Source organism: Stigmatopora argus, chromosome 4, assembly GCF_051989625.1.
Source record: "Stigmatopora argus isolate UIUO_Sarg chromosome 4, RoL_Sarg_1.0, whole genome shotgun sequence".
Taxonomy (NCBI): domain Eukaryota; kingdom Metazoa; phylum Chordata; class Actinopteri; order Syngnathiformes; family Syngnathidae; genus Stigmatopora; species Stigmatopora argus.
In genome coordinates this window covers 15,224,518-15,249,787 of record NC_135390.1, presented here as the reverse complement: position 1 = coordinate 15,249,787, position 25,270 = coordinate 15,224,518, and the positions used below count along the sequence as shown (strand labels likewise).

General features: G+C 39.6%; 2 protein-coding genes and 1 long non-coding RNA gene across 3 annotated transcripts in view; 1 reads left to right on the top strand and 2 right to left on the bottom strand.

Moving 5' to 3' along the window:
- Positions 1–28: 28 nt before the first annotated feature.
- On the bottom strand, positions 29–3,707 carry LOC144072906 (ras-related protein Rab-39B-like). Its single transcript, XM_077598289.1, has 2 exons — positions 2,243–3,707; positions 29–1,603 (listed from the first exon to the last, which is right to left on the bottom strand). The coding sequence occupies exons 1-2, from the start codon at positions 2,458–2,460 to the stop codon at positions 1,159–1,161; spliced, it is 663 nt and encodes a 220-aa protein (XP_077454415.1). The 5' UTR covers positions 2,461–3,707; the 3' UTR covers positions 29–1,158.
- A 147-nt stretch (positions 3,708–3,854) lies between these two features.
- On the bottom strand, positions 3,855–10,483 carry ctps1b (CTP synthase 1b). Its single transcript, XM_077598286.1, has 18 exons — positions 10,318–10,483; positions 9,514–9,694; positions 9,259–9,429; positions 8,884–8,984; positions 8,610–8,726; positions 8,275–8,358; positions 8,118–8,198; positions 7,891–8,042; positions 7,644–7,776; positions 7,480–7,568; positions 6,885–6,979; positions 6,644–6,706; positions 6,508–6,551; positions 6,215–6,311; positions 6,083–6,138; positions 5,826–5,922; positions 4,528–4,672; positions 3,855–4,457 (listed from the first exon to the last, which is right to left on the bottom strand). The coding sequence occupies exons 2-18, from the start codon at positions 9,677–9,679 to the stop codon at positions 4,349–4,351; spliced, it is 1,800 nt and encodes a 599-aa protein (XP_077454412.1). The 5' UTR covers positions 9,680–9,694; positions 10,318–10,483; the 3' UTR covers positions 3,855–4,348.
- Positions 10,484–10,691: 208 nt separating this feature from the next.
- The window catches only part of LOC144072909 (uncharacterized), a 40,367-nt gene continuing 25,788 nt past the window's right edge, over positions 10,692–25,270 (top strand). Inside the window, exons 1-3 of the long non-coding RNA XR_013299964.1 lie at positions 10,692–10,956; positions 11,075–11,131; positions 13,101–13,161. This is a non-coding gene — a long non-coding RNA (uncharacterized LOC144072909). The remainder of the gene's footprint in view (positions 10,957–11,074; positions 11,132–13,100; positions 13,162–25,270) is intronic.

The following is a 25,270-nucleotide window of genomic DNA, read 5'->3' as shown; positions in this document are numbered from 1 at the left end:
TGCATAAATAATAAAAAATATTCCCAAATGGAATATAAGAATATTTATTAGGTAGTGATTAGTTGTTTAAAGTCAAAGTCCAATATCAGACATAATGTACATATACAGCAAATTAATCATTCAATACACTCAAATAAACTGCATCAAGTCATACCTCAAATTAAACTCCACAGAGGACTTTCCAGATCAGTAATTCTTTAGTCATGTAGTCGTGTACCTTCCAGGGATAATATATTTATATATGTTTTTTCACATCCATTCTTAAATGACCACTTACAGCACTTGATGACAAGTTATGTATTGTATGAACAAAATAATCTCCAAAGCTCACAAAACCATTTTAAAATTTGCTTGTTGTCCAAGCATGAACGTTAAGGAGGGGGACTAGAAAACCTGGGGGTAAATGTATACAGCGTAATGTTTCATCGATGCTTGCAGTGACTTGTCAGGCTATCAAATGCCATATAATCACTTGGCTACTGTTAATTTACAGAGACACATTTTACACGAACTGCGATAACTGCAACTCTTATGGGAGAATGCTTAAGGAGGTGAAATAAATGGGTTGCAGGGACACAGTTGGCTCATTTGTCACACCGGGTGCGACAGTAATTGCCTTGATGACATCTTGACATTGCTTGGACCCGATATCGAAAGGTTTCCCGGGGCGTTCTTCTCATAATTGGGAACACTGTGTGTGAAAACAAATGTGTTCACTTTCAGAGATTGAGAAATTAGTTGGGATGCAGGAGCACCTTCAAAATAGAAAAAAAAAACACATTTTTTGTGCAAATGTAAGCATTATAAGACAATTAAAAAAGCCTGTGTCATGTGAATTTTTGAAGCCTTTTGAAATTAGAAGTGAGAATGAACAAGTGCAAACAATGAGGCTTTTGCCAATTACTACTGACCAAAAACAAACATTTTAACGTAAAATTATGTAATTTATCAAACTAAAACAGGACACTTTTTCAGTATGATATCACAATCTATACAAATGGGGGGGGGAAAACACTGCTTTGCCAAGTATGTTTGTGATAGAATATTTTTAAAAGGCCATGAAAAACAGCCCGTTGGTTTCAAATATACAAACTTTTTGAGACTGTGTCTTTTAAAATCAAATGGAACTGAAATACAGAACCGATGGAGAATGTTGCTCTAGGCACAGCATTTCGGTTTCTGCTTGTGTGTAGGGTCTGAATGAGGCAGGCTACGCCTGTGTGCCTCTAGAGCCAATGGCGTGGCGCACTTAACCCCATCCCAGCCCTCGTGCAGATCCAGGTCCCCACTCATCAGGCCCCGGTAGATCCGGCGAGCCAGAAGCTCAAAGGTCTCCTTGACGTTATGACCAGCCTTGGCTGAGGCTTCTATATACGGCACACCCAATATTCCAGCCAGCTTCTCAGCCTCTTCCCTGCTCACAGTCCGCTTGCCCTGGTCATCACTCTTGTGACCCACCAAGACAAACAGGACCTTGTGGGGTAGCACGTGCTCGCACACCTCGGCGTGCCAGTCCCGGATGTGCTCAAATGTTCCTCGTTTGGTCAGGTCGAACACGAGCAGGCCTCCAACGGAGTTGCGGTAGTATGAACGGGTCACCGACCTGAAAGAGTCCAGACAAGAGAATTAGATCATTTTGCTCTTGCAAAACAATATTGCATATTTTGACATTTATTTATACAAGAAAGAATATCAAAATTCTACAGTTTTCTACATTTATTTCAACATGTCAGGTTTGGACTTACTGAGCTAATGCAGTCACTGTCTAGGTGACTGGCTCCACCTAGTGTTAAAGCTGAGAAATGCAACAAAATGTACGGTGAATTTAAGCTTCATAAGTGGGCCATATTCATTGATATTTTCATAATTTGCTGCAGGTTCCCCAAAAATGACACGGCACTCCTTTATTAGTCCATAAATACAGCAACTATCAAGCAATCATATTAAAACGACTAAACACTATTTTTAGTACGTTTATTGTGTTAGTTGCTCAGCATCGTTTATCAGATTTTAATTAAAATTAACTTGGGAGGGTTCCAACGTTTTCTGTCATAGTTCTAAACTCATGACTAGTCTGGTTTTAATCAAACAGTATTTCTGTGGATATCTTATTATCCTTGTATAATGACAATAAAGGCATCCAATTCAATATTTTTCAAAATTCCAAAAGGGTGTTGACTGAGCCCCATAGTGACTGAAAGAAGTAACTTCAAAGTCCATTGCCGGTGTTTTGAGACCTCACCTGAAGCGCTCCTGACCCGCGGTGTCCCAAAACTGCATCTTGACCCGCACGCCTGGCTCCACCTCAAAGAAATGCACGTAAAAGTCCACTCCCACGGTCTCGTTGATGGTCTCCAGGAAGTTGTCCTCCGTGTAGCGCTTGACAAGAGACGACTTTCCAACCGTGGAGTCACCGAGCATGATGATCCGGAACTGGTACTGCCACAGGGTCGGGTCCATGGCCACCAGAAAGGGACTAAGCAGGTGGTGGGACTGCTATTGAAGCGCCATATGTTGGAGCGCAGGCCAGGTTGCGCCTTCCATTCCAAGCCATCCAACACGGACGCGCTTCCTACAACCCAGGATGGTGATAATGAAAGTTGTGCAAACTTGCTTGTTCAAGCACGAGTACCAAAGGAGGGGCTGAACGTCAGCAATGGGAGGGACACACGTGTGGGTGCTTTATTTTCATTTATGGCTCACTCACTCCATTAAGTATGCCACACAATACAAAGATTTATGCAAAATTCATTCAATCCAATATCAGCGTTGGTAGAAGTATGATTTTGATAGATCATTATCTTCCTTGATATTAAATCAGGTGTCCAAACTACTGCAGCAAGTTATGACAATATCATTGGATATGGCACACACAAGAAGCTTAAATTCCTTCTAGATTTGTCCACCTCACAGCTAAGCCACCTACTTAAAAAGTGACTATACAAGGTCGGGGGTCAATACCTTTTCATTCATTATTCATACCACTTGTCCGAAGGGTCGCAGGGGTCCTGGAACCTATCCCAGTTAACTATGGACACCAGGTGGAGGACATGTTTTTTACAGCACTAGATCCACACTTAGTAGTTGACAGGGGTGTTGCTGCCCCACTTATGTGGCCCCCACAGGAGTTTCATTTTCTGCATGATTAATATGTATGCCTAGGTGTAACCAGGCTTATTCAAGTAAATTTTGACAGGAAAGGCAAATGATCACTGGCAGCCCTCCCAGCCACCAGTGCCATCATTGTCAGGTAGTTAAACAAGTGTTTTTAAGGGTTAAGACATGGCGGAGTCTGTTAGAAAGTGAGTTATGAGTTAAGAATGAGCAATAATTACTTAAGCTTGACAGGCTTATCCTCATAAGGGGAACAATGCAGCCCAAAAAGAGGAAGTCTGCAATTAGAGATTCTTCTGGGAAAGGCAGTAACAGACACCAACAGTACACCAAAGGTCAGAGCACAGTATATTTCAAAGTAAAAAACATGTCCTTTGGTATTATAAATTATTCTGATTCATTGTTTGTCAAAACCTTAATGTAGTTGCAGTAACATTCACAAGTTCATATCACCGTAGTCTCTAATCATATTCAGCCTAAAGGAATGCCTTTTTTGTGGTTACATATAATTCTGATAAATAAATATTTTGGGGAAATTTAAGACAGTGCTGTTCAGATCTTTTTGGTGCAATAAGAAAAAGTGAAATTGTGCTGCATGCTTTTAATTGAAAATATTTGTACAGGGCTCATCCTCAATAGGGGGTAAATAAATTGCTGCTGCTGAAAAATAAAATCAAAATCCGAAGGCAGAAAATGTCCCTTGTTTTTTTAAAAGGCTGGTAAAAAAGTAACAAATGAAACACTATGCAGAGGCTGTTTATTTTGTCAAGTCAGAAATGAGAAAACTGAACCTGATGTATATTTTGTGTTCATAACCGTGTCTAGAACTGCACACAGGATTGCAAAATGCATGTCAGTGATAATAAAATGTAAAAACACTCAATGTCAGTGCAAAAACCATTTCTATGTACACGAAACTACATGAAAGAAAAAATGGAGTCTTTTCCAGGAACAATCAGTCCTTGACCTTGTATAATCTTTGTCGATGCAAAATAATTCATTTATGTAAAAGTGTTCTAAAGTTAAATGCACAATAAACTACCCTTCGCTTCAGTATTCCATCCCAGAGATAATACGTTATAGTGCTTGTAATACACAACCACATTGTTAAGGGAGAAAAAAACCCTTTTTCTTTAGTTGTCCCTTGAAACTTTAGACATTCCCGAAGAGTATAAACTATCACCAATATATTTTACCCAATAGGCTGAAAAACCTACTTTCAGTGGCACTTTGTCTAATATTTTTCACAGGCATCCACTTTCATGGCAAGGAGGGACGGGAACTTGAGTTCAGTGATGTCGGCCTCGGGGGAGCTGTTTTCGCTACGGTCGCTGTAGGTGTCCCTGCAACGTGGGAGGAATTGCATTAACGTGATCACATTAATGACGATAAGTAGGCTTGTAACGCGGTTACCGTGGAGACAGGCGACAGCCCTTGGCCAGGTAGCTTTGGAGTTTGCCCGCGGAAGCCAACAGGAGGCCAAAATAGGGCGGTGAAGGTTTGATAGGCCTTGAGGTGAACTCAGGATGATATTGCACTCCTATAAAGTAGCAATGTTCTGGAGAGGAAAAAAAACAAAACAAATAGCAGCATTATTAGATAATCTTAAACATTCAATGAGTAAAAAATATATATATTTATATTCAGAGCCTTTATTTTTCCAAAATCATTTTATGATCCCACCATGTGAGCTTAATACACTTGATTTATTTGTTGTTACCTGTACCAGTTCATAAATAATTGTTCATAATTAAAAGAAACCCGAGCAACAAAACTTGCCAGTCGCATGCCCCAACACAATCACAAATTGGTTTAAAAATAAAAATAAAAAAGTGACCAGGCTCTAAATAAAAAACAAAACAAAAACAACACTTATGACAGCCTAATAAAACAAGGGACTAAAAATCCAATGTATCCCAGAGGCATGCAATAAAAAAAGACCAATAAAGAGCATAGAAAAAAACACAATGAAAGAAAAAAAATAATTGCAAACACTATGTTAATGCAATATGCTGTATTTTAGATAAAGCAATAACGCTATATTGAATAGTAGAGCACCTAAAATTAGTGTTTGAACTGGAAACGTGTTAGTGAATCTTTTAACAAGCCTCAGCATGAGCCAAGGACAAAGGCATTAAGTTTTGTGGCACCAGCATTAAGCATTGTGAAAAACAGCTTTTTGTATTAGTTGCCCTTGAGGGAAGTCGGCACCCTCACAACCTCATCTGATAAGCGTGCGCCGTCGACTCAGGCGACCAATCACAACAATAGTGGCGAGTGCTTTGGAAAGGGAATGAAATATAAATCCCCCAGATTGAGGACATAAATTAGTACTAATAATTCATATACATCAGGCGATAGGTCCTTTTTTTACTTTAATCAGGAGGGGAGGGGGAAAAATGCTCACATGATCAGTGTGTGTCCCAAAGTTAGACAAAATCGTAAAACACAAGGGAGCGACGGGCGGTTCTTCACTCAACCCATTATTACCTTTTGGTCTACAAAATACAATGCTTTAAAGTACGTGTACTCTATGGACAAAATTAACCAAGACACCAAATACACCATCAGGTTTTTTCCATTTGATAACACAGTGGGGACTTGACTCAGAAAATTTAGAAGGCACCATGCATTGGAAATAGGATTGGACAAAGACTAGGCCTGATTGATAAATCAATTATCACGCGTGTGCCTCACAGCGATGAACTCACCCTCTAACTGAATGATCTCCATTCGCTCTCCCTCGACATCCTGGCCAACAAACTGGAGTCCTTTCTCTTCAAAGTGGTGCTTAAGCTCAGGGTTCACCTGGAGTGAAGTGAGATAAAATCATTTTCTAAATGAGGAAGTTTGCTCTTCAATATACCCCCAGATTGAATTTGGACAGAGATATATATAAAAAAAAAAGGTTGATCCAAGAACGCTACAACTTCTTAACATCTATTTATCTCGGATGCCAAAGTCTCACTTCAAATCTGTGTCGGTGTCGCTCGTCAACGTGGTCTACGTCTCCATAGAGTTTTCCTAGGGTAATGAAAACAACTCATTAAATTTAAGTGGCTTTAAATAAACCCCATAGTAGTCCCAAGTGCACACGTACTAAGCACACTGGTTTGGGATTTGAAGATAGTTCGCCGCTGACCAAGCCTCATTGTGCCTCCCATCTGGCCGGGGTTGTGCTCCGGCATGTCGATCACCTGCAGAGAAAAAACAATTCCACTGAACTGTTTTTATTGTGTTGTGCCTAAACACTTTGGTTTAGCTTGTGAAAGTGTATATACATAAACCTGAATTGACAAAAATAACAAATTGAATGGCAAAACGTGTGTGTAAAATAGTCAATATTGCACTGAAAGGACGTTTGAAGCAAAGAGTGGCAGAAGTAAGGCCTACCACTGGGTACTTCGTGTCAGGGTTGAACTCTGTGGAGTTCGCATCTGAGGAAAAAAAAAGCAAAATGGGTAAAAATTCATTTCAAACATGATGCCAAGTTGAAGGAACCAAAAGTCAATGCGTCATAATCACTCACCTTCCCAACCGAGAACATTGCGGGCAAATTCGCACACAGCCAGCTGCATGCCCAAACACACACCTGCACAGGAACAAGACACACTGCATTTCTGCTGCTATACTTGTAACATTCAGAAATTATTTCCTGTGCTCTAAAAATGACAACACAAATATACGACTAGGCACACGTTATGAGTTCTAGTTTTGAATTTGATTAACTTGTGCCAACAGTGTTAAGTGGCATGTTTTTGATTTCTTACCCAGGAAGGGTTTATTCTGTTTTCTTGCCCAGTTTATGGCCAACATCTTGCCTTCTGTTCCTCTCACACCAAAACCACCAGGAACTAACACACCGCTGTGGTAAAAATTTCAGTTGACATGATAGTGTAACAGTACAAACAATACTAAATTTCAGAGTTTATATTATATTTACTATATATAGATTTATATCAATTGGTTGCCAGCCAATTGCAAGGCAGAAGGAGATGGACAACCATTCACACTCACAGTCATACATAGGCGCAATTTAGAGTGTTCAACCAGCCTAGAATCTTTATGGGATCTGGGAGGAAACCAGAACGCCTGGATAAAGGCCACGCAGGCCTGGGGGTAACATATAATACGAGAACGAGCATGACCGGTTGTTTGTCCCATTGCGCCCAGCGATTGGCTGACATGACATCCAATTTAGGGTGTCCCCCTGCTTATTATGTTTGGATAGACTTCATCACCCGAGACCCTTGAGAGGATAAGCGGTACAGAAAATGATTGAATAAATAATAATTTAGGCCATTACTAGTCTAGTGGATCAGATGGGTCTTTACTGCCACCACGTGGCGATTATTAAGAACTCACTTAGAGCTGCAAAGCTTTTGCCAGGCTTCATGATATTTCACAGGCTCTTCATGCAAAGTGGCCGCTTCCAGGTCGGCTGAGTCTATGTACTGTAAAAAAAAAAGGCAGGTTCAAACAAACAATCGTGAAACACCATGATAGACTGTTACGAGACATTTTCATACCTTGACCTCAAGCTTGTGACTGATGGCAAGCGCTGAGTGCTCCAGGGCTTTGATGACAGACGTGTAAGAGTCTGACAGCTTTGTGTACTTTCCTACTAGGGCGATGGAAACGTGCTCCAGCAGTCGGTCAGATCTAAAATGTGAATAAAGGAAAAAAGGATTAATGATCCTGTGGATTTTAATGAGCATTCCTGTAGAAAAACCACAATATTGTGACAGAAGTATTTTTTTAGACGAGGGGGCTTGCCTATCAGCCATCTCCTTCCACTTGAAGAGCATCCTTCTGGGCCTCATCTCAACAGGTAGATTGAGTCTTTCGCAGAAGTAGCTGACAACCCCCTGTTCCTCCAGCAGTAAAGGCACTCGGTAGACGGAAGACACATCATGCACACAGATGACCTGCAAGAGACAAATTAATTCATTACTTGGAAATTCATGTTTATTTACAAGCTGGTTAGAAAGTCCTGTTTTGACCTGTGTTGGCTCCACATGACAGAACATCGATATTTTCTCTTTCACTGCTGTTTCCAAGGGCGTCACACAGCGGCACATTACCTGAAGCACAAAGTTGGCCTCAATGTGTATTCAGTGCAACTACTTGAGTTGATTTTGTAGTTGTATCTTGCCTCACCAAGTCAGGAGACAAGCCGAGACCTCTTAGCTCCCGCACGCTATTTTGTGTGGGTTTTGTTTTTTGCTCTCCTGTAGTGTTTGGCTGGAAAGAAAAAAACCCATAAAAACACAGTAATTTAATTCAATTCAGGATTCATACTCATTTTCCAAGGTCAGAGCAAACACACCAAATCAACAGGTAGATACATTGCTTGTTATAGAAATAAATTCAGAATAGAACTAATTTGTTTACTTTTTGAGATTGAACAAAAATTAGTCCATGAAAAAAATTCGGTCAAAAGTATCATGAAAAAAAACTGAGACAGACAATTATAGAAAGCAACGGGATCCCACCTGTGGCACTAGGCTGACGTGGATATTGCAGAAGTTTTCTCTCTTCACTTTGAACTGAAACTGTCGGAAGGCCTCGATGAAGGGCATGCTCTCAATGTCCCCCACTGTGCCCCCCAGCTGTGGACACAACACAATGGAGTGCACAGCAGTAGAATGTCTGACTATCACACTAATGCCACAGAAAGAGTTACTTTGTTCACTTTCATCTCACGTCAAAGTGAATTATAACAAGAGTTGTCTATTTCTAATGAGTATAAAGGCTGACCAAACTGACCTCAATAACACAAACTTGAGGCTCCACACCATCACCATCTACAGAGATTTTGGCTTGATTCATCACCCACTCCTGAATTGCATCTGTGATGTGGGGGACCACTAGAGAGGGGGGACAAAAACAACCATAACACAAATCATTCATTTATTTATTATTCATCCTGGCTATCCTGATGAGGATTACGGGGGTCTGGGAGTCTATCGCAGATGACTTGGTCTAGGAGGCTTAGAACACACCGAGGGTTGTTAACACTCGTCCGTGGTATGGCAATCAAATTTTGAAGACATTTTAAGTTTAAATAGACTTTAAAAGGAAATAATGACTCATCCAAAGAAATATTTGAGGGGAAAAAAGCTTATATAGTTGCTATGTTACCTTGAACAGTCTTGCCCAGATAGTCTCCTCTCCTTTCCTTATTGATGACTGACTGGTAGATCTTTCCAGTAGTAAGGTTGTTGTCCTTTGTCAAGCGGATGTCCAGGAAACGCTCATAGTTACCCAAATCCAGATCCACCTCTCCGCCGTCATCTAACACAAAAACCTCCCCTACACACACATTTTGTATTAATTCGTTTGTGTGATCTTAGTTGTACTGTCCCAAAAGGTAGCCGATGCGTTCATATGACTCACCGTGCTCATAAGGGGAAAAGGTGCCAGCATCAATGTTGATGTATGGATCAATTTTAATGGCTGTGACATGAAGGCCGCAAGATTTGAGCAGGGTGCCCACACTGCTGGCAATGATGCCCTTGCCAATACCCGAAATCACACCACCAGTGACCAGAATGTACTTCATAGTGGCATAGGAGATCTGATAAGAAAGCAGAGGAGGCATGACAGCAGTTCAACATTAATATTCTTGTGTAAGTAGAGCCATTTCGATGTTTCCACGTGCTTATACCACTCAAATATGCACCTAATTAACTCACGCTTGAAACGAATACGTAAAAAATCACTTCTCATAAACAAAATAATATTAAAAATGAAATGGTGATCGTGCTCTACAAACTGTGTGTCCCTTATTATTTTTAAAGGACTTGGCAGCCCTAGTGGCAGTTCAAAATGCCGTCTTTCAAAGGGTGACAATATATTCCGGCTCAGAGATGCAAACTTTGATTTTTAATCATAAACAGCACGAAATATACTAAAGTGGTCGTTTAAGCATGTTGCACTTTATTTTTAACCTATAGATGAATTGTTGAAATGGCGGGAGCTTGACCTAGCTTAGCGATTGTTCTTCAATTTGACATAGCGCCGAGCAACACCGCTGTAGTTCAAGCAGTACAATTATTGACCTAAATTAGCATATTATTTTTGACATCGTGTGGTTTTCGAACACGGATGGAAACACGGGTCACCTTAGCTTGCTAGTAGGAAACACAATGAAGAAATGACAGGTCAATAGCATCAATAGATAAAGGACTGCATACTTACCAAGCAAATGTGTAATGAAAACTGGCAAAGTATAACCGAAGCGTTGTTTTTTTCTATGTTTTTATCCGTTTGTGTCTTAACATCAATGCATAAACACGTGCAGAGCAGGCTGACTTTTCCTGCCTGACTTCTTTTACTAGCTTTTTGGATGGTTAAAAAGATTTTCACTACGATGCTGCCCCGTAGAGGTTGGGGGAATTCGGCTGCAGACCAAAAAGTAATGACAACACGCTGCCGTCTTTGCTCCTCGCCGTATTATAATATTCAGGTTAGGCAATTCTTTTATTTCATGCTTTTTGTTTTACAATGGCTGATGTTATAATTTTGTGTATCTGATGTTATGGTATTATTCATCCACTTTTCTTCCGCAGCTGCTCTCACGTGGTATTTATCAGGCTATTTGACTCATATGTAAAGCTAGATTGCTAATGCGCGCTTTGAGCCAACGGGGACGGTTGTTGTCACCTTTCCGCCATTTTGCCTCGGTGCCATTCAATCAACCTAACACGGTACATAGTCAATTGGAACGCGTGCTTAGAAATAGCTTTAAACTGCTTTATTCTGAACTAATTTTCAAACTGGCTCGTTTTGCCAGAGAAGTCCTATTCAGCAGTAGCCATATTTGTGGGGCAAATTACGGTATATGAATCGACGAGGTTTTTGTTATATTGTCTGTCTTGTCTTTCTCTTCCTTGACATTTGTACTATAGCAATTTTTCCATCGAATATTGATATAAATATATACATTTACCACTAGATGGCGGGAAGATTCCACGATTCGTGCTGCTGACCATAAAGAGCCATCAATAACCTGGTAAGGCTATTCACAGTTTCTAATGGAATCGAGGAAGGGAAATAAGACATCAGTGTGACACGATATCACGTGTGTTTGTGTGTTTGTTTGTGTGCGTGTGTGTGCGGGTCAAGTGATGCCTAATATACTGTAATTCCCATTCTCCTCAAAATGCCTCAAATATGAAGACGCAAAGTGATTCCCTTCATGTATATACAGTGGTGCATGCTCCAGTTTTCTAATCCTGCTCCACAGTTCTGATCTAATTAAAGGCCTTATCCTCGCCACCTCATTTTCAAAAGTCACTCCCTTCAATTACTGATGACAAGTGAGCACCGACACACATTAACCTCCTACGTGAAGAGCTCCTTTGGCTGCCTACCACCTTTGCAATAACACATCAACAAATCCAAAGTCAGTTCTACGTCTTTGTTATTTACTAATCACATTCAACCAAAGATCATACACAGTCCTTTATCACGCTATGTTTTGCAATATGTTTTGGTCACGTGGTCCATTGTTGGTCAAGTCAGCTGTCAGGGCTCGTGCTTTGGTGTTAATTATTGACTATAGCATGTTTTTCCATGGGTTGTCTACAAGAAAATAAGACTGAGTTAGACCTCAGAAATGGATGACGATCCACCTGAAATAACTGTGGGCTATGCATCTCTTAAACGGGAGATGTGACCTAATTCTTGCACCTATTTCACATTGAAGCTCATATAAAATTGATTGACTTTCCGACGATTAAAATGGACACTGGGCCATCGTAATGTGATCGCCTCAGTGACGACTATGCTCAGCGAGTTTTATGGAGATATTAAAATAGACCAAATTAAAAGTGAAATAGAATTCGTCTCCACACGGTCTGATGCAGAGTCGCTGCAGCGTAAATCAGAAGAAAATGGATGTTTGCTAATGTTCCCTAGGGGGATTTATCTCCCAACTCTCTGGCTTTAACTGAAGCAGGGTATAATGACGCGCAACCCCCCCCCCCCCCCCCCCACCCCCTCCCGATCAAAATCACTGAAGGCCTGATTATCATGTCTCTAGTCTAAATTGTTATCTGAGCAATTTTCCTGTGCTCTGGGTCAAAAGTGTCCCCCGCCCATCACCTATCTACCCAGAAAATAGTCGTGCTTGACAATTTTTAAACACGCAAATATTATGCCAGTCGTATGCACTTAAAGGACATTGTATGTACCACCAATCAAAGTTTAAATAATCCGCACACATAGTACACTTTCTTGCCCTAACAAAAGAATTATACCGTAATTGCTCTGGCGGCCCTCGATGAATGCATGAATAATTGATCAAAATTAGCCGTTTTTTTCTTACAAAAATATTGAAAAAAAAAAAGAAATAATGTAAACTATCTATTAATATAATAGTATAAAATAGGGCATAAGAAGTACAAAATCAGAACAATATTGAAAGGGAGACATATTACCAGTGATATGAATGCACTGGTACTTACATTTTCCTTCCATGAATGTTGATGTTGCATGAATGAATATAGATAGGTACTCAGTGCGTCCATCGTGTGCAAATCCTAAAATATATTTGGTGGAATGGAATAAACTGTGATGTAATGTCAGTGATTTTAACCCTTGTGATGGAAATGGAAAAAAATGATTTGTGCGGTGAATATGATTGGAACTGCAACAATTAATCAAATGGATTAATTCAAATTGAAAAAAACGCTTCCAATTTAATTTTGCTGGTGTGATTAATCCTTAAATTAGAGTGTCATTGTAATGGTTTGTTTTGAAAGTGCTGTGTATTTCATTTGTATTGATTTTGCAGCATTCGCTACCCTCTTGTGGAAACAGCGAATATCACATTATTCGTTTACCATGGCCACATTCTGAGAGTCCTGTAAGCATCGTGAATGAGCAGCTACCAATACAAAATATCATACAAAGACCACATATAAATATTTTTCTCTAATTTATATCAATGGCTATCTAACCAGTTATTTACTTGTTAGGACGAAGAATTGTGCATTTATACTGATGTGAAGAACTCTGGACGTGTTGTCTACTGATACGGTAAGCAAGCCATTTTATAAATTACGCTACAATGCTAAATTGTGTTGTAATATGTATGTTATTTTGCTAAACACCATCTTGTTTGAAAATTCATAAAAACAATTAGAGTTCTAAAAGTGTCGAATATTATTTTAGGGTTTAAACAAAAAGTAAAATATGAGTTTTAATTCTTTAATTTTTGCCTTTATCAGACAAGAATGGAGTTAGATGTCAGGCGCTTTGTCAATCTCTTAAAACATCATAGTGGGTTGGAGTGCTCAAACGCCCGAGCTCACACCGACACACACAAAAGAAACCGTAGCCATCACCCCCTCGCTCCTAACGCATTATTTATGAATGGGAGTGGTGCCTCTTGCTGTCCTCTTTCAGTTTTGGAATGCGCAAGGTTGTGTATCGATCTAAGATGGCTTGGCTGCGTGGGGTGGGGTTGGGCCCCAGATGGCTCTCAAAGGCCCCCATGCAGGACACTGACACTAAGAGGAAAAGTGAGCCCTTCCCCAATTAGTGTCATTATGGTTGCTCATGTGCTTGGTGGGCTGGAGAAACAGTGACTGTGGCTTCTCTATGTAGTGTGGGAAAACACAGGCAGCCCCATTCCTAACTACTATGTAATACGCAAGCAAGCAAGACACCATTAGTTGTTCATTGATTAAATGTCTTCTTTCATTATTCCAACTAAAGAATGCATAACAATTGAAAAGAAACCAAAAGTTGACTGCCTGTTTTGCATAGCCTGATTATTGACACATGTATCATTATCTTAACCGCGTAAGTAGGTGCCCACAATCTACCAATTAAAAAACAAAACAAAAAAAACAAATGTAATTTCTCTTACAGTCGATAACCTTTAAAAATCCCATTGACTCTTCCCCATCTGTGTTAAGCACAAAATTGCTCTGCATAGTTCAGGATTTAAGATTAGTGAGTATGCAGATAATTATTTTTTCTTAATTCTTAAATCCTGGTCCTATTTCCACAGCCACTTGTTGCTAGGCAAAATTTATGGTGGGCAAGAATTTATTCCTCTAGGCAAATGAGAATAATTTGCATATGCCAAGCATGCCGTATTAGACTGCTATTAAATCAGGAAAATGGTACCTTGAATGACGTGTTACGTACCATGACCAAGCTCGTAATTCAATATACTTCTACTGCAAATCAACATTCCCACATGAAGGAATGTATTATCCTCTTTTACATGCTGTGGCTTGCATAATTTTCACCCATACATATTCTCAGATATTTTACGCACTCGTCAAGGGTTGGTGATTCATAATTCTCGAGAACTGTGAATATAATTAAAATCCATTTAAAATAATTACAGTAGCCTGGAAATGGAAAAAAAAAATGTTTGCACCCAGACTGACACGTGAAGTTATTTACGTGAGTATCAACAAAGTGAGGTGTGGTCATGAAGCGGCGCCTCAGGCAAACAATAGTCTGTGAAGAATCCGGCTAAGGGAAAAAGCAACACGCCTGGCTTTTTATCATTGTCTTTGTGATACTTAAATGCCATGTTTACAGCCATTCACATGACAATCTAGAGCATTTAATGCCTGTTGATTTAGACATTTCCTACATATTGTATACTTTGTTAGAATATTCAGGTAAATTGTTACGATGCACCCCGAAACAATGCTTTATGCAAGAGTCATTTGTAGTCGTGGTCCATCTTTAATATGTTGTGTGTGTGTGTGTGTGTGTGTGTGTGTGTGTGAGTGAGAGAGAGAAAGCAGGCGAGAGAACATTCTCTGGCAGCAATCATTCTAAAAATCTCAATAATGCATGAGTTTTAATTAAATATAACATGCGGAGGATGGGCATGCTGATCAGCTCATGAATGAATTGTTGAATAATCGTGTCTTGATGAGATTGACATAAAATAGAGACTACTTGGCTCAAACCCTGTTGACTTTGGGAAAGAACAAAACAATTTAGTGTCAGTCAAGTTACACTTGGGTTGCAAAAGATAGAGGGAATAGGCCTCACCCAGCATGTTTAGGCTGCCTACGATGTCTTTTGTTGTTATTCTTTTGAGCATGTGGGTCAGTTTTACTTAACGCATGATGTGACATGTCTTGTTATTCATCTAAACTTGTGTGTCGCTTTAAGGTTGTGATGGACAGCATATCAAAACGGAGGTCTACACGACCACGCAATTATATCGGATATGACAACAACAACAAAAACATGTTTGTGCATTTCAACTGCCTGAAAAAAATTAAATTGAAAGAAATTAGGATAATATTGAAGCCTGACACTCCCCCATGTACCTCAGGACAACAGTTGCAATATATGTTTACTTCAAATACACTCTCTGCTTACTACTTGTCATTTAGTTGACTGATAATTCAATCCGAGTTACACATACCATGGCAACACTACTGTCTGTTTTAGTATGTTTTCTACTCTTCTGTTTATGTATTTGCATTCACTATCTTAGAGTGTGACACCCACCATTGTCTTGCCATTACATAAGCCAAGAGATATTAGGAAAAGCAATGTCAGTTGAAAGGCGTCGCCTGTTTGTTGTGTGTGCTCTGACTTAAGTCTTTCTTTGCTCCACCCATTACTCGCGGCAAGTCTAATTTGATTACAAGAACCAGGGAGGACAAGCATTGAGAGATGGAGCTGCTTCAATACATGATTGTGCTGAGAGGGCATGGATGACAATGACCAGAATTACAAATTGAGTGAGTTTAAGACAAATAGGTTATGAAAGACGGAGTGAAAGAGAGACTTCCCCAGGGGATATGGGTGAGATGCTGGATTTGGTGACTGGTACAGTGGTGCACTGTGCACTCATATTGAGTCAACATAATCCCATGGCTACCATAACAAACTAGTGCGTATCTCATTTATTGCTATTTAAAAACCCTTTTTATTAATAGGCAAAACTGACACCAGTTGCAAAAAGAGCATTTTAACTGAAAACATAATTGTGTTCTTCAGATGTCAAAGCATATTGACAAAGTCCTTTCTTAATAGGAAAGTAGTACAGTAGTTGTTGCCAAGTGATACATCTTGAGTGAGAGATGAGCTTTGTTGTGCCGAGTTGGCTGTGAAATGTTTGAAAAATCTGTTATGCATGGACATGCACGTCTTTGGTTCATTTGTTTGGAACCAAATAATCCGTAAAACCTTTATTTTTAAGGCTATTCTTGTAAAAGAAATGACAAACTATTAATTTTCCTTATGTTTAGGGCTTGGGTTATAAAAGCGTTTTGGGGCAGGATGAATAAATGTGATTTTTGTTGTTTTATTTTGGCGACAGTATTTACAGTTAAACATGCCAGCTGTCAAGGGCAGTGAGAAGTCAGATGAAAATAGAGGCCCCTTGTCAATTTTTTTTACAGGCAGAAAATGAGATGAGATGATTTGTCATTTTCAGTTGACCACACAAGAGTCATCTGGGGGTCCCTGACATAAAAAAATTCAAGATGTTAAAAAAGACGGTATTTTTATTTAACTTTAAAGTGCACCTGATTATAAAATGTTCCATCAATGAGTTCATTGTCACACATAAAGCACGACTGATTACAAGACGGTTTAGTGCATCTAAGTTCTGCATTACTTAGTCGTTCTTGATCTTTTAAATTAAGATTGTAATTGCTGTATTATTGTTTTTTTATTGATGTGGTTGATGAATGCTGGTTTTGAGCACTTCATTGGATCATTATAATACAAATATGCTCTCACAAAATAGGTTTGAGGTCAAAAAGCCCAACCCGACTTCATACACCATTTGATTATAAGGAACACTGAATATTTTGTAGGAAAAATAAAGGACTTTCCACTCCGCATCATGAATTAGTATTTTAGTAGCCCAAGAATAACTTCTTGCACTGGAAATAAAAGGGTTGCAAAGATAAGGATGGATGCTGGTGACTTGTGGCCGTGTGCATCAGGGCTCGTTGACCACATGTCCTCTTCAAGTCAGATGTTTGGCCGGTTTGAACAAGTGGCCCTTTTATTGACAAATCTCGGCTTCTTCATGCATTGAATAATGCTCGCTTAGACCACTCAGCCGTGACAGGATCATTTAAAAGCAGGAGAGAGCGGCTTGCTTTTGATAGTAAAATAAAATAAAAACTCATGACTTCTTACTGTGAGGTTGGTTGGTTTCTCATAAGATCTCACCTCAATGTTACCGTTATGTCAACCCCATAAATTCATAAATAGACTACTATATACGTATTGTATATTTTATTCACGTCATTAACATCAGTATTTACATTATTTAAATAACGGGCATTTTTAAATAATATTTTTAATGATAATGAATGTAATATAACAGTAAAATTACTTTTGATTATTTATGTGCTGGAGCCTAACCCAGCTGACTTCGGGCACCAGGCGAGGGACAACCCTAAATTGGTCGCCAGCCAATCGCAGGGCATAAGGAGACAGACAACCATTCCCTATGGTCCTAGTCACAACCAATTTAGTGTTCAGCCAGCCTACATGCATGTTTTTGAGATGTGGGAGGAAACCAGAGTACTTGGAAAAAAATTAACTACTCTTACAAGTATACAGAAAAGCAACAATGTATTGAGATATGCATTTATTATGTTGACAGTCAAAGTATAGTAGTTTATTTCTTCCTAGAACAAATAGTGAACATAATGAAGTGGATTTCTAGAATCAGGCAGGCACTTAGATTCTTTTGGTGCTCAAGGATACAAGCTTTTTTGCTCATTTATTCCCTCATTTTCCTCAAAAGAAACCATTTAATCTGTGAAATAGACAATATTGTTATTTCCGAATGTTAGATACTACAAGCATTCAAAGCGTTGTCCACCAAATGTGCAAAAATATTGACATATGTGGATTCCTATCTCCTGGATGTGCCAAAGAGTTATTATAATTATTAGTTCTGCATTGCAGTCCTGAACGTTCTCAATTTGAAACAGATTTTATTTTGGCACCAGGGACATCATAAGTGAAATGTCAGTGCATCATGTCCACAAAGGAGCTACAGTGTTATACAATGCAATGTCCTATTTTGGTGGCCCTATCAATAGGGTATCTGTTTCTCAGCTTCTCAGCCACGTCTTTGTCTGTGAGAAGTCCTCATGGAGGAGCGCAGGGGACAATGGGCGGCTTGATCGGAACGACATATCACTTTGGATCACATGTTTAGAGGAATGCAAAAGCATGACAAGGCCAGAACTGACGCGGTAGAGAGCGTGGACGTTTGAAAACGAGCCAAAAAAAGTGTGATACCACCGAGAGCAAAGGTTCATCAAGGTTTTCAAAGCCTGCAATAGAAAACGATGCCTTGTTCCAAGGAGAGACAAAAAGCTATCGACTATTAGCCTTCCCATACTCAACCTGCATCATGTTTCATTGCTTTCGAACGGCACATACACAGTACCTCTCTATGATATTCATTCCGTATATCCATGTACTGTCCTGAATTCAGTCCTGGTCTTGCCGTGCTTTCACAGAGGGCAAAAGCAGGCTTAACGCCCTACCTCTCAGTCAATGTTTATCAAGAAAACCATCAGCACTCACACTGGGATGAAGCTTGAATTTGCAAGAAATTGATCCACTTAAGGCTGCTGACGTTGAGAACTTTCGGATGCACAGCAGGCGCTTGTGAGTTGGAACCCCAGCCTGCTTCCTTCCGTTTTGTTAGCTTGCTCGAGCAGGGCTACCATTAAAGTGATAATCAGAGAATCTCACTTCATTCTTAATCCCTTGATACTTACTGAGTTTGGAATGCACTATTCACGTGCGATCAACCCCCAACTGGGACTTAGTACTCGTGACGGGCAATTTTATGGTTTACACAAGGGTGAGAAGCACACAACACGACATGTAAGAAAAAAAAACAACATTGGGCAAGGCCATGGGGAGGGATTGCTATGCTCAGCTATTTGTTCTGTTGAGCAAATGGGAGGGGCTCTGGCAAGAGGGGGTGGATGTAATTTCTCATTAATTGTGTTGGCGCTCTTAAACGTGTGCGACCACATAGGGTGTGATGTGGTGGTGGAATTTCTGAGAGCAGTGCAGTTTTTTTTACAAGCATGGTAGGGGTTTGCACTGTTGTGTACATGCAAGTCAGCGATGATGCATGTGTCTAGTAGGGTATGGGGCCCCTACTGCTTATCAGAAATATGTGTATCAGTGCATGTTTGCGTGAATGCGCTACCTTGACACCTGACTAGAGCGAGAGTGTGGAATCTTTGGAGTGTGATGTCATATTTGCAAAGTCTTCTGAGCCAAAAACAGACTACCGAGTTATGTCAACTCTGTTGCTGTTCAGTAAAATGTTGGTACCAAATAAGTGCTAACCTATTGCTTTTCTATAGATAAAAACACACACCAGTGCATATATCTATATCTTTAGATATTTCTTGTCTAAAAAACATTACACTACAATAATTGCTGCTTGAGGAAGCATGAAGTTATTCTAGGAATCTCAAGTCATAACCTAAGCCTGCTGGGTATTTTAAGAATAGAAATCAAACCATTAAATTTGGACCTGTTTAAACTTAACATTTAGTGGTCTTGCTGTACCCATATTTAACTTGCGCTTTGGCAAATGCCAGTTGTCATCTTTCATTTAGGATCCCATCCAAAGTAAAATATCCCCATCTTGGCACTACCTGTCAGTACTTTGCCTAAATCCATGTCTACACTTACATAGCATGGGTATTTTTATAAAAATGTATGTTGTGGGCTTTAGTCCACAGAAAACCCAGTTTTTGTGTACTGAAAATATTTTATCTTTTAGCGGAATGCTTGCTTTTTTCATCTGACAAATTTGAGCATATTTAATTATCATTATTTTAAATCCAATTTTTAAAAAATACTCTTTATTCTGGGAGTGACTCCAGTGTGCACACAAGTAATTGCCTTTGATTAGGCTTTTACTGAGTAAGGGCTTACATTAGTTAGTTAATTATCAAAAAACTGCGGATTGCTGGCATGTGGACCTTAAACTAAGGCTTTGTCGGTTTTTAAATCAGGATTGAAAATTATTTTGGGACTAAGCTTGGTGATCAGCCATGTCATATTTAATCAGCCATATAAATATGCACATGCAAACATACTATTTTGGCAGATTTTGAACAGTTACTCAAAAAGAGTCCAATGTTAATGGTTTGTTTTCCAGTGGTTTATTAAAATTAAGATGAGGTAAATTCAAAAGCTCACATACCAAAGAAAATTCTAAATACATTTCATTTTTCGAGCACCCGCCATCTAATTTCTAATATACAATGAGAGACACCACTGTATACAACTAGTAATTAAATAATTAACACAAAAACATGTTATATGGAGGGGGGAAAATATTATTCATTTTTTGGGCCAAATTGTCCAACCTTACCTTTGTGCAATAACAGGTTGACTAACCAATTTCTACACAAACACAGACAGTGGTGCTGTCTAGAATAATCACAATGTAATTCAAACGATGACTGCAACAGCAGTGACTCGAAAACCAACCGATGACTGTATTGAGTCATTACATTTAGAGCCCATACAAGAATCTAACGGCAAAAGAGAATCTGGAGTCCCAGAGCAATGGAAGAATGCATATCGACTGACGTAATGGCCAATAATGGAAAGAAGACATCTTGAGGAAAAGAAAACATCTGCTCACAGTACAACCACAATAAAATACATATGCAACAGTGGTTAGTCGCTGCCTTATAGCTGAGAGGTTCTGGGTTAAAATCTCAACGCACCTTTTCCTTGTGTTTTTTGCCCAAGTACGTTTAAAGCATCCATGTTAGATTCATTGTAGACTCAACATTGTATATGGTTGGGAATTTGAGTTTCAGTGATCACCTGATCCTAGTGAGGGCACGTACTTTAGAAAACAGCCCCTTGTCCAAGATACTTTTCAACCAAACAAGTAGATCAGACTTTCAAAATTTCTTGATGGTTAGAATACTCTTATAGTAATGGTTTGTAGAAGCGCCACCTGTTGATGTAACATCCACTTCAGAGCTTGTAACTCTTTTGTGTGTGACCTCAATAAGCATAGATACAGCTTAACTCAACCGCCTTGTGACCAAATTTGTTGGCCAGCTCCCGCTGAGAAATGATGAAAGTCGATTCTAATTGATCGTTTTCTCAGTTTGCAGAACCACTGCCATGCTTGTCATTATTCTCTTCACTCATCAGTCATCCACTTGCCCTTCCCTCACCCAGCAGTCTATCTAGACCAGAGGTGGAACCAAAATGCCCAGTCTGGCATGCATAATCCCCCAAAGCTGACCTGAATTCCTGTCTTTTTTTTCTGTCCTCTGCTACTTCTACTTCAGTGTTCATGTCAGTGGCATCCACCCACTTTCCATTTCCTCTCTTCCTCTCCCAATGCTCTTTTCTGACATATTATGTTACTTTTGTCACGTCGCTTGGTGTGAATTCGACACCTTGCCTGCACGTCACCTGTTTATCAGGATTTCACTTTGTGCAAACACTTTGGTGCGCCTGAATTTGTGTGTGTCTATGTGGGGCGGGTGTTTCCAAGGTTACCGCAGAGGCACTAAATAACTGTGACAGCTGTGGCTGGGGACTCTAGTCAAGCAAAACAATATCGCCATAGATACGGAGTACTAGTCAGCAGCAACACTTAATTCCCCTGTGATGTAAACATAAACAAATAGGCATTTGGATGTGAAGTCATTACCACAATGTATCTATCTTTCTCTAAGCAGGTCATGTAGTTGGTCATTTTACTTATCATTGGGACATTTCGGGTGTGTTGAACATAATAGTCCCATCAAAATATTTCTTGAGGGCCACTTTAAAATAATACTGAAAGCATAATCGTGCAACAAATCTCTAGTGAAATCATTTCTATGTTACTTAGTGGTTAGAGGAAATAGAGAATGCTTAGATTGTAATCTCCACAGTAGTGTGCCCATGGCCATCTGTGCCGCATTGATGGTCTGTGTGTTTGTGTGTGCGCCCATTGGCCTGCGTGACGTCTGTTCTAAGCCCGGTGCGGGCTGGTGCATGCATTCATCTCTCAGTCACCCAAAAGCAGATGTCACCAGGACGATGGGAAGCAGCAGATTGTGGTGGCAAGCGACCGGTGGCAGGTTGAAGGTGTCTCCGCCCCACGGTGCCCAGCAGATGGAAGCTGAGGTCATTATCTGCTCGCAATCTTCATCCACCTACATAAAACACCGTTACTTAGGCTCCCACAGAATCAATCAGCATCTGAACCTGACATGAACAAAATAATGGCTTGAGCCAAATTTGTGTTCTATACTATTACGCATGGAAACCTCTTCCCATACCTTGTGTTCATTTTGTACGCATTCCTGTTTGTCAACCAAATACAATTTGTATGCAAACCAGTAATTTACACTATAACATTTTTTTTGATAGCACTGGCCTTTCTCTTTTCTATTTTCTAAGACCAGGAAAACATACAAAACGGTTGTTTTCCATTGCTATTGCTCTCTATGTAGTACTATTCAAATCTGATATTCCCATTCAAAAGATTTCCACTGCCCGAATAGGGGCCTGGAACCTAAACCCTACGATGGAGGAGGGATTACTATAGCATGAATACTGTAGTATTCATGATGGAATATTGGATGAAGGTAACTGAGCTTGCTTCTCGGGCAGCACAATCCCATACAAATTACATATTACAGTAGTAGACTGACGACCTACTGCACAATATTACCAAATGTAATTCTACCACTAGCAGGTTTATGGCGAAAGATTCCCATCAATCCTGTTTTTTGTGTCTAAGAATCTTTCTTTTAGAACCTGTTATAATAGACAGGTACTGTGCTGAAGCTTTATTCCAATTAAAACATTAAGACATTAAAACATTAAAACCATTATGGTAAGACAGCAAATAACGTGCATGTAAATTTACAGACCACCATTTCTTGAGTATAATTGTTATCAAATGTGCACGATCCAAGCTTTACTTGTGCGAACACAATTTAATCAGTTTGTTGTGGTAGGGATGATTAAAACAAATTACTTCACTCTTTGTCGGTTTACCTTATTTGCACCGTCTGACAAGCATACACAGTTTTTGTCTGTTCTAAGTCCCCATGTGTAGGGCCACTTGATTTTCTATCATAACCAACCAAAACATAAATTAAAATAAAAGAGAACAACAATGAGTGGTCATTCAGAATGAATATCCAAGTCATCAACCACATTTAGAAAGTAGGGCAGCCTGGCAGAGGAGCTTTGTGTCACAGTAAGCATCCATTGTTGCTTTATTGCATTGCCCAGATTCTTGGATAATAGTCCGTACATGCCAGATAGTGTACATGCGCAAGACCTTGTTTACATCTTGTCATGTCCTTTCTGTGTGTGCTCTGCCTAAGACAGCTGTCACTAACAGAGGGCCTTTCTCACACTTTCATAATACTGCATGAAGTAGCTACCTTACAAACCAGGGGCTTAGCACTTATCCCTACAGGCTACAGTAGCCTAAAGGTAGCAAATATGTGTTCGTGTGTGTGTGTGTTTGAACAGACGTAAGTTTTCTCTAAGTAGATACATTCTACAGATGTGTGATTTGCATTATTGAGGGCAATGTTTGTGTAACTGTGTGATGTTTTGCAACCAAGGGGATGAGCCAAATGGGCAGTTATTTTTGTTTATTTGCTCCCTTGGTTGAAACTGCATTTTAGCTTCACATGGGCACAACTCAATGGAAGTGTTGGTTGTTTAACTGCTTCTTGTACACATGTGACTCACAGATTTTCTCAGGGGGGTCCCTAGGGTGTTCATATCGGACGGTAAGCGTCATTTTATTTAGTTATCAAAGGTTGTGGTGGTTGCTTTCCGAGTGTTTGTTTTCTACTGTTTGTCTTGTGTGCTTCGAGAACTAGTTTGACAGTGGCGGGAATAAGCTAATGCCCTCAGGGATGGCTTATGCAGAAATAGAATAAATATTTTGTTCAGTGCACTGTTAGACCATATTACTAATAACACAATATGTTGCCAAGAAAAAGCTCTTGTGTCCTTGAGTGCGTGCCATTCTGGATGTTTTTTTTTTTCTGAATTGTTTAAAAATATCCCTAATTAGGAATGCGCAAAAAATAGTTTAAATGATTTCCAAAATCATTACATGACTAACACTGCATGCTTAGTTATAAATGTGATGATGTCATTCGGAATTGTACAGCTTCAAGGAAATTTGATTATGGACGTTTTCAAAATCAAATGTATGCCATAATATGTACAGCTGTGATTTATTTGACAACATACCGGATGTAAAGGATAGTCTATAAGAATCTATCATCTGAATTCAGATTTTCTAAGTACAACATACACCGGTTTTTCCAAGAGTCAAGCCTGAAAGCCTAAACTGAGGCTATTGGCTACATTAGAACACCTTGTTGTAATCCATTAGTGCATGCATGTCATGCAGAGAAAGAATGGAGAGCAAAGAGGTAGAAAGAAAAGCCAACTTGAATGCAAGCAGACACCAAATTACGGTTGTTCCAGTATGAACACGACAACTGTTTTCATTGTAGTGTCACATCTGTGCCAAAAGGTCAAACGTATTCACATTTTCGCGTGGTCTAGCTTTTCAAGCTTAATGCATGTGATGGCTGTTTTCATCAAGATTTTTTGTCCTTCAATCTAAAAAAACTGAAAGCGATCCCAATTGACTTTGGGTAAAAATCTATAAAATGTTAGCACAAAATTCCAATGTTAAGAGGCCTGCACAACCACAGATTTGCAGTGCACTGGATATATTTTACTTTACTTTTACTCTCAATGTCACTGCCCACGCAGTGACTTCCTATATCATCCATAAGTACGTAATTCAATTAGGGTGGAGACTGTTTGGTGACCAGACGGAAGCGCAAGCATTAACATAATTCCAGACTATGAGGCACACTCTTGTCTGTGGTGAGCCTGCATGTGTCCTCCAACAAAACCGCCCCCCACAGCCCCAGCACAAAAAAACAGCATCTCTGAGAATTTTATTATCATTTTTTAAGGGGCTCTTGTATCATTTTTAGTAAGTAATCGTAGGGATTTACAGCTCCCAATCCTCCATTTACATGTCAAAACCTCCCTGGGCTCTGGATGTAAGGGACCCAATTTGGAATGACAAAGCTCAGCTAGACACAGCTGATCCACAAAAGAGGGG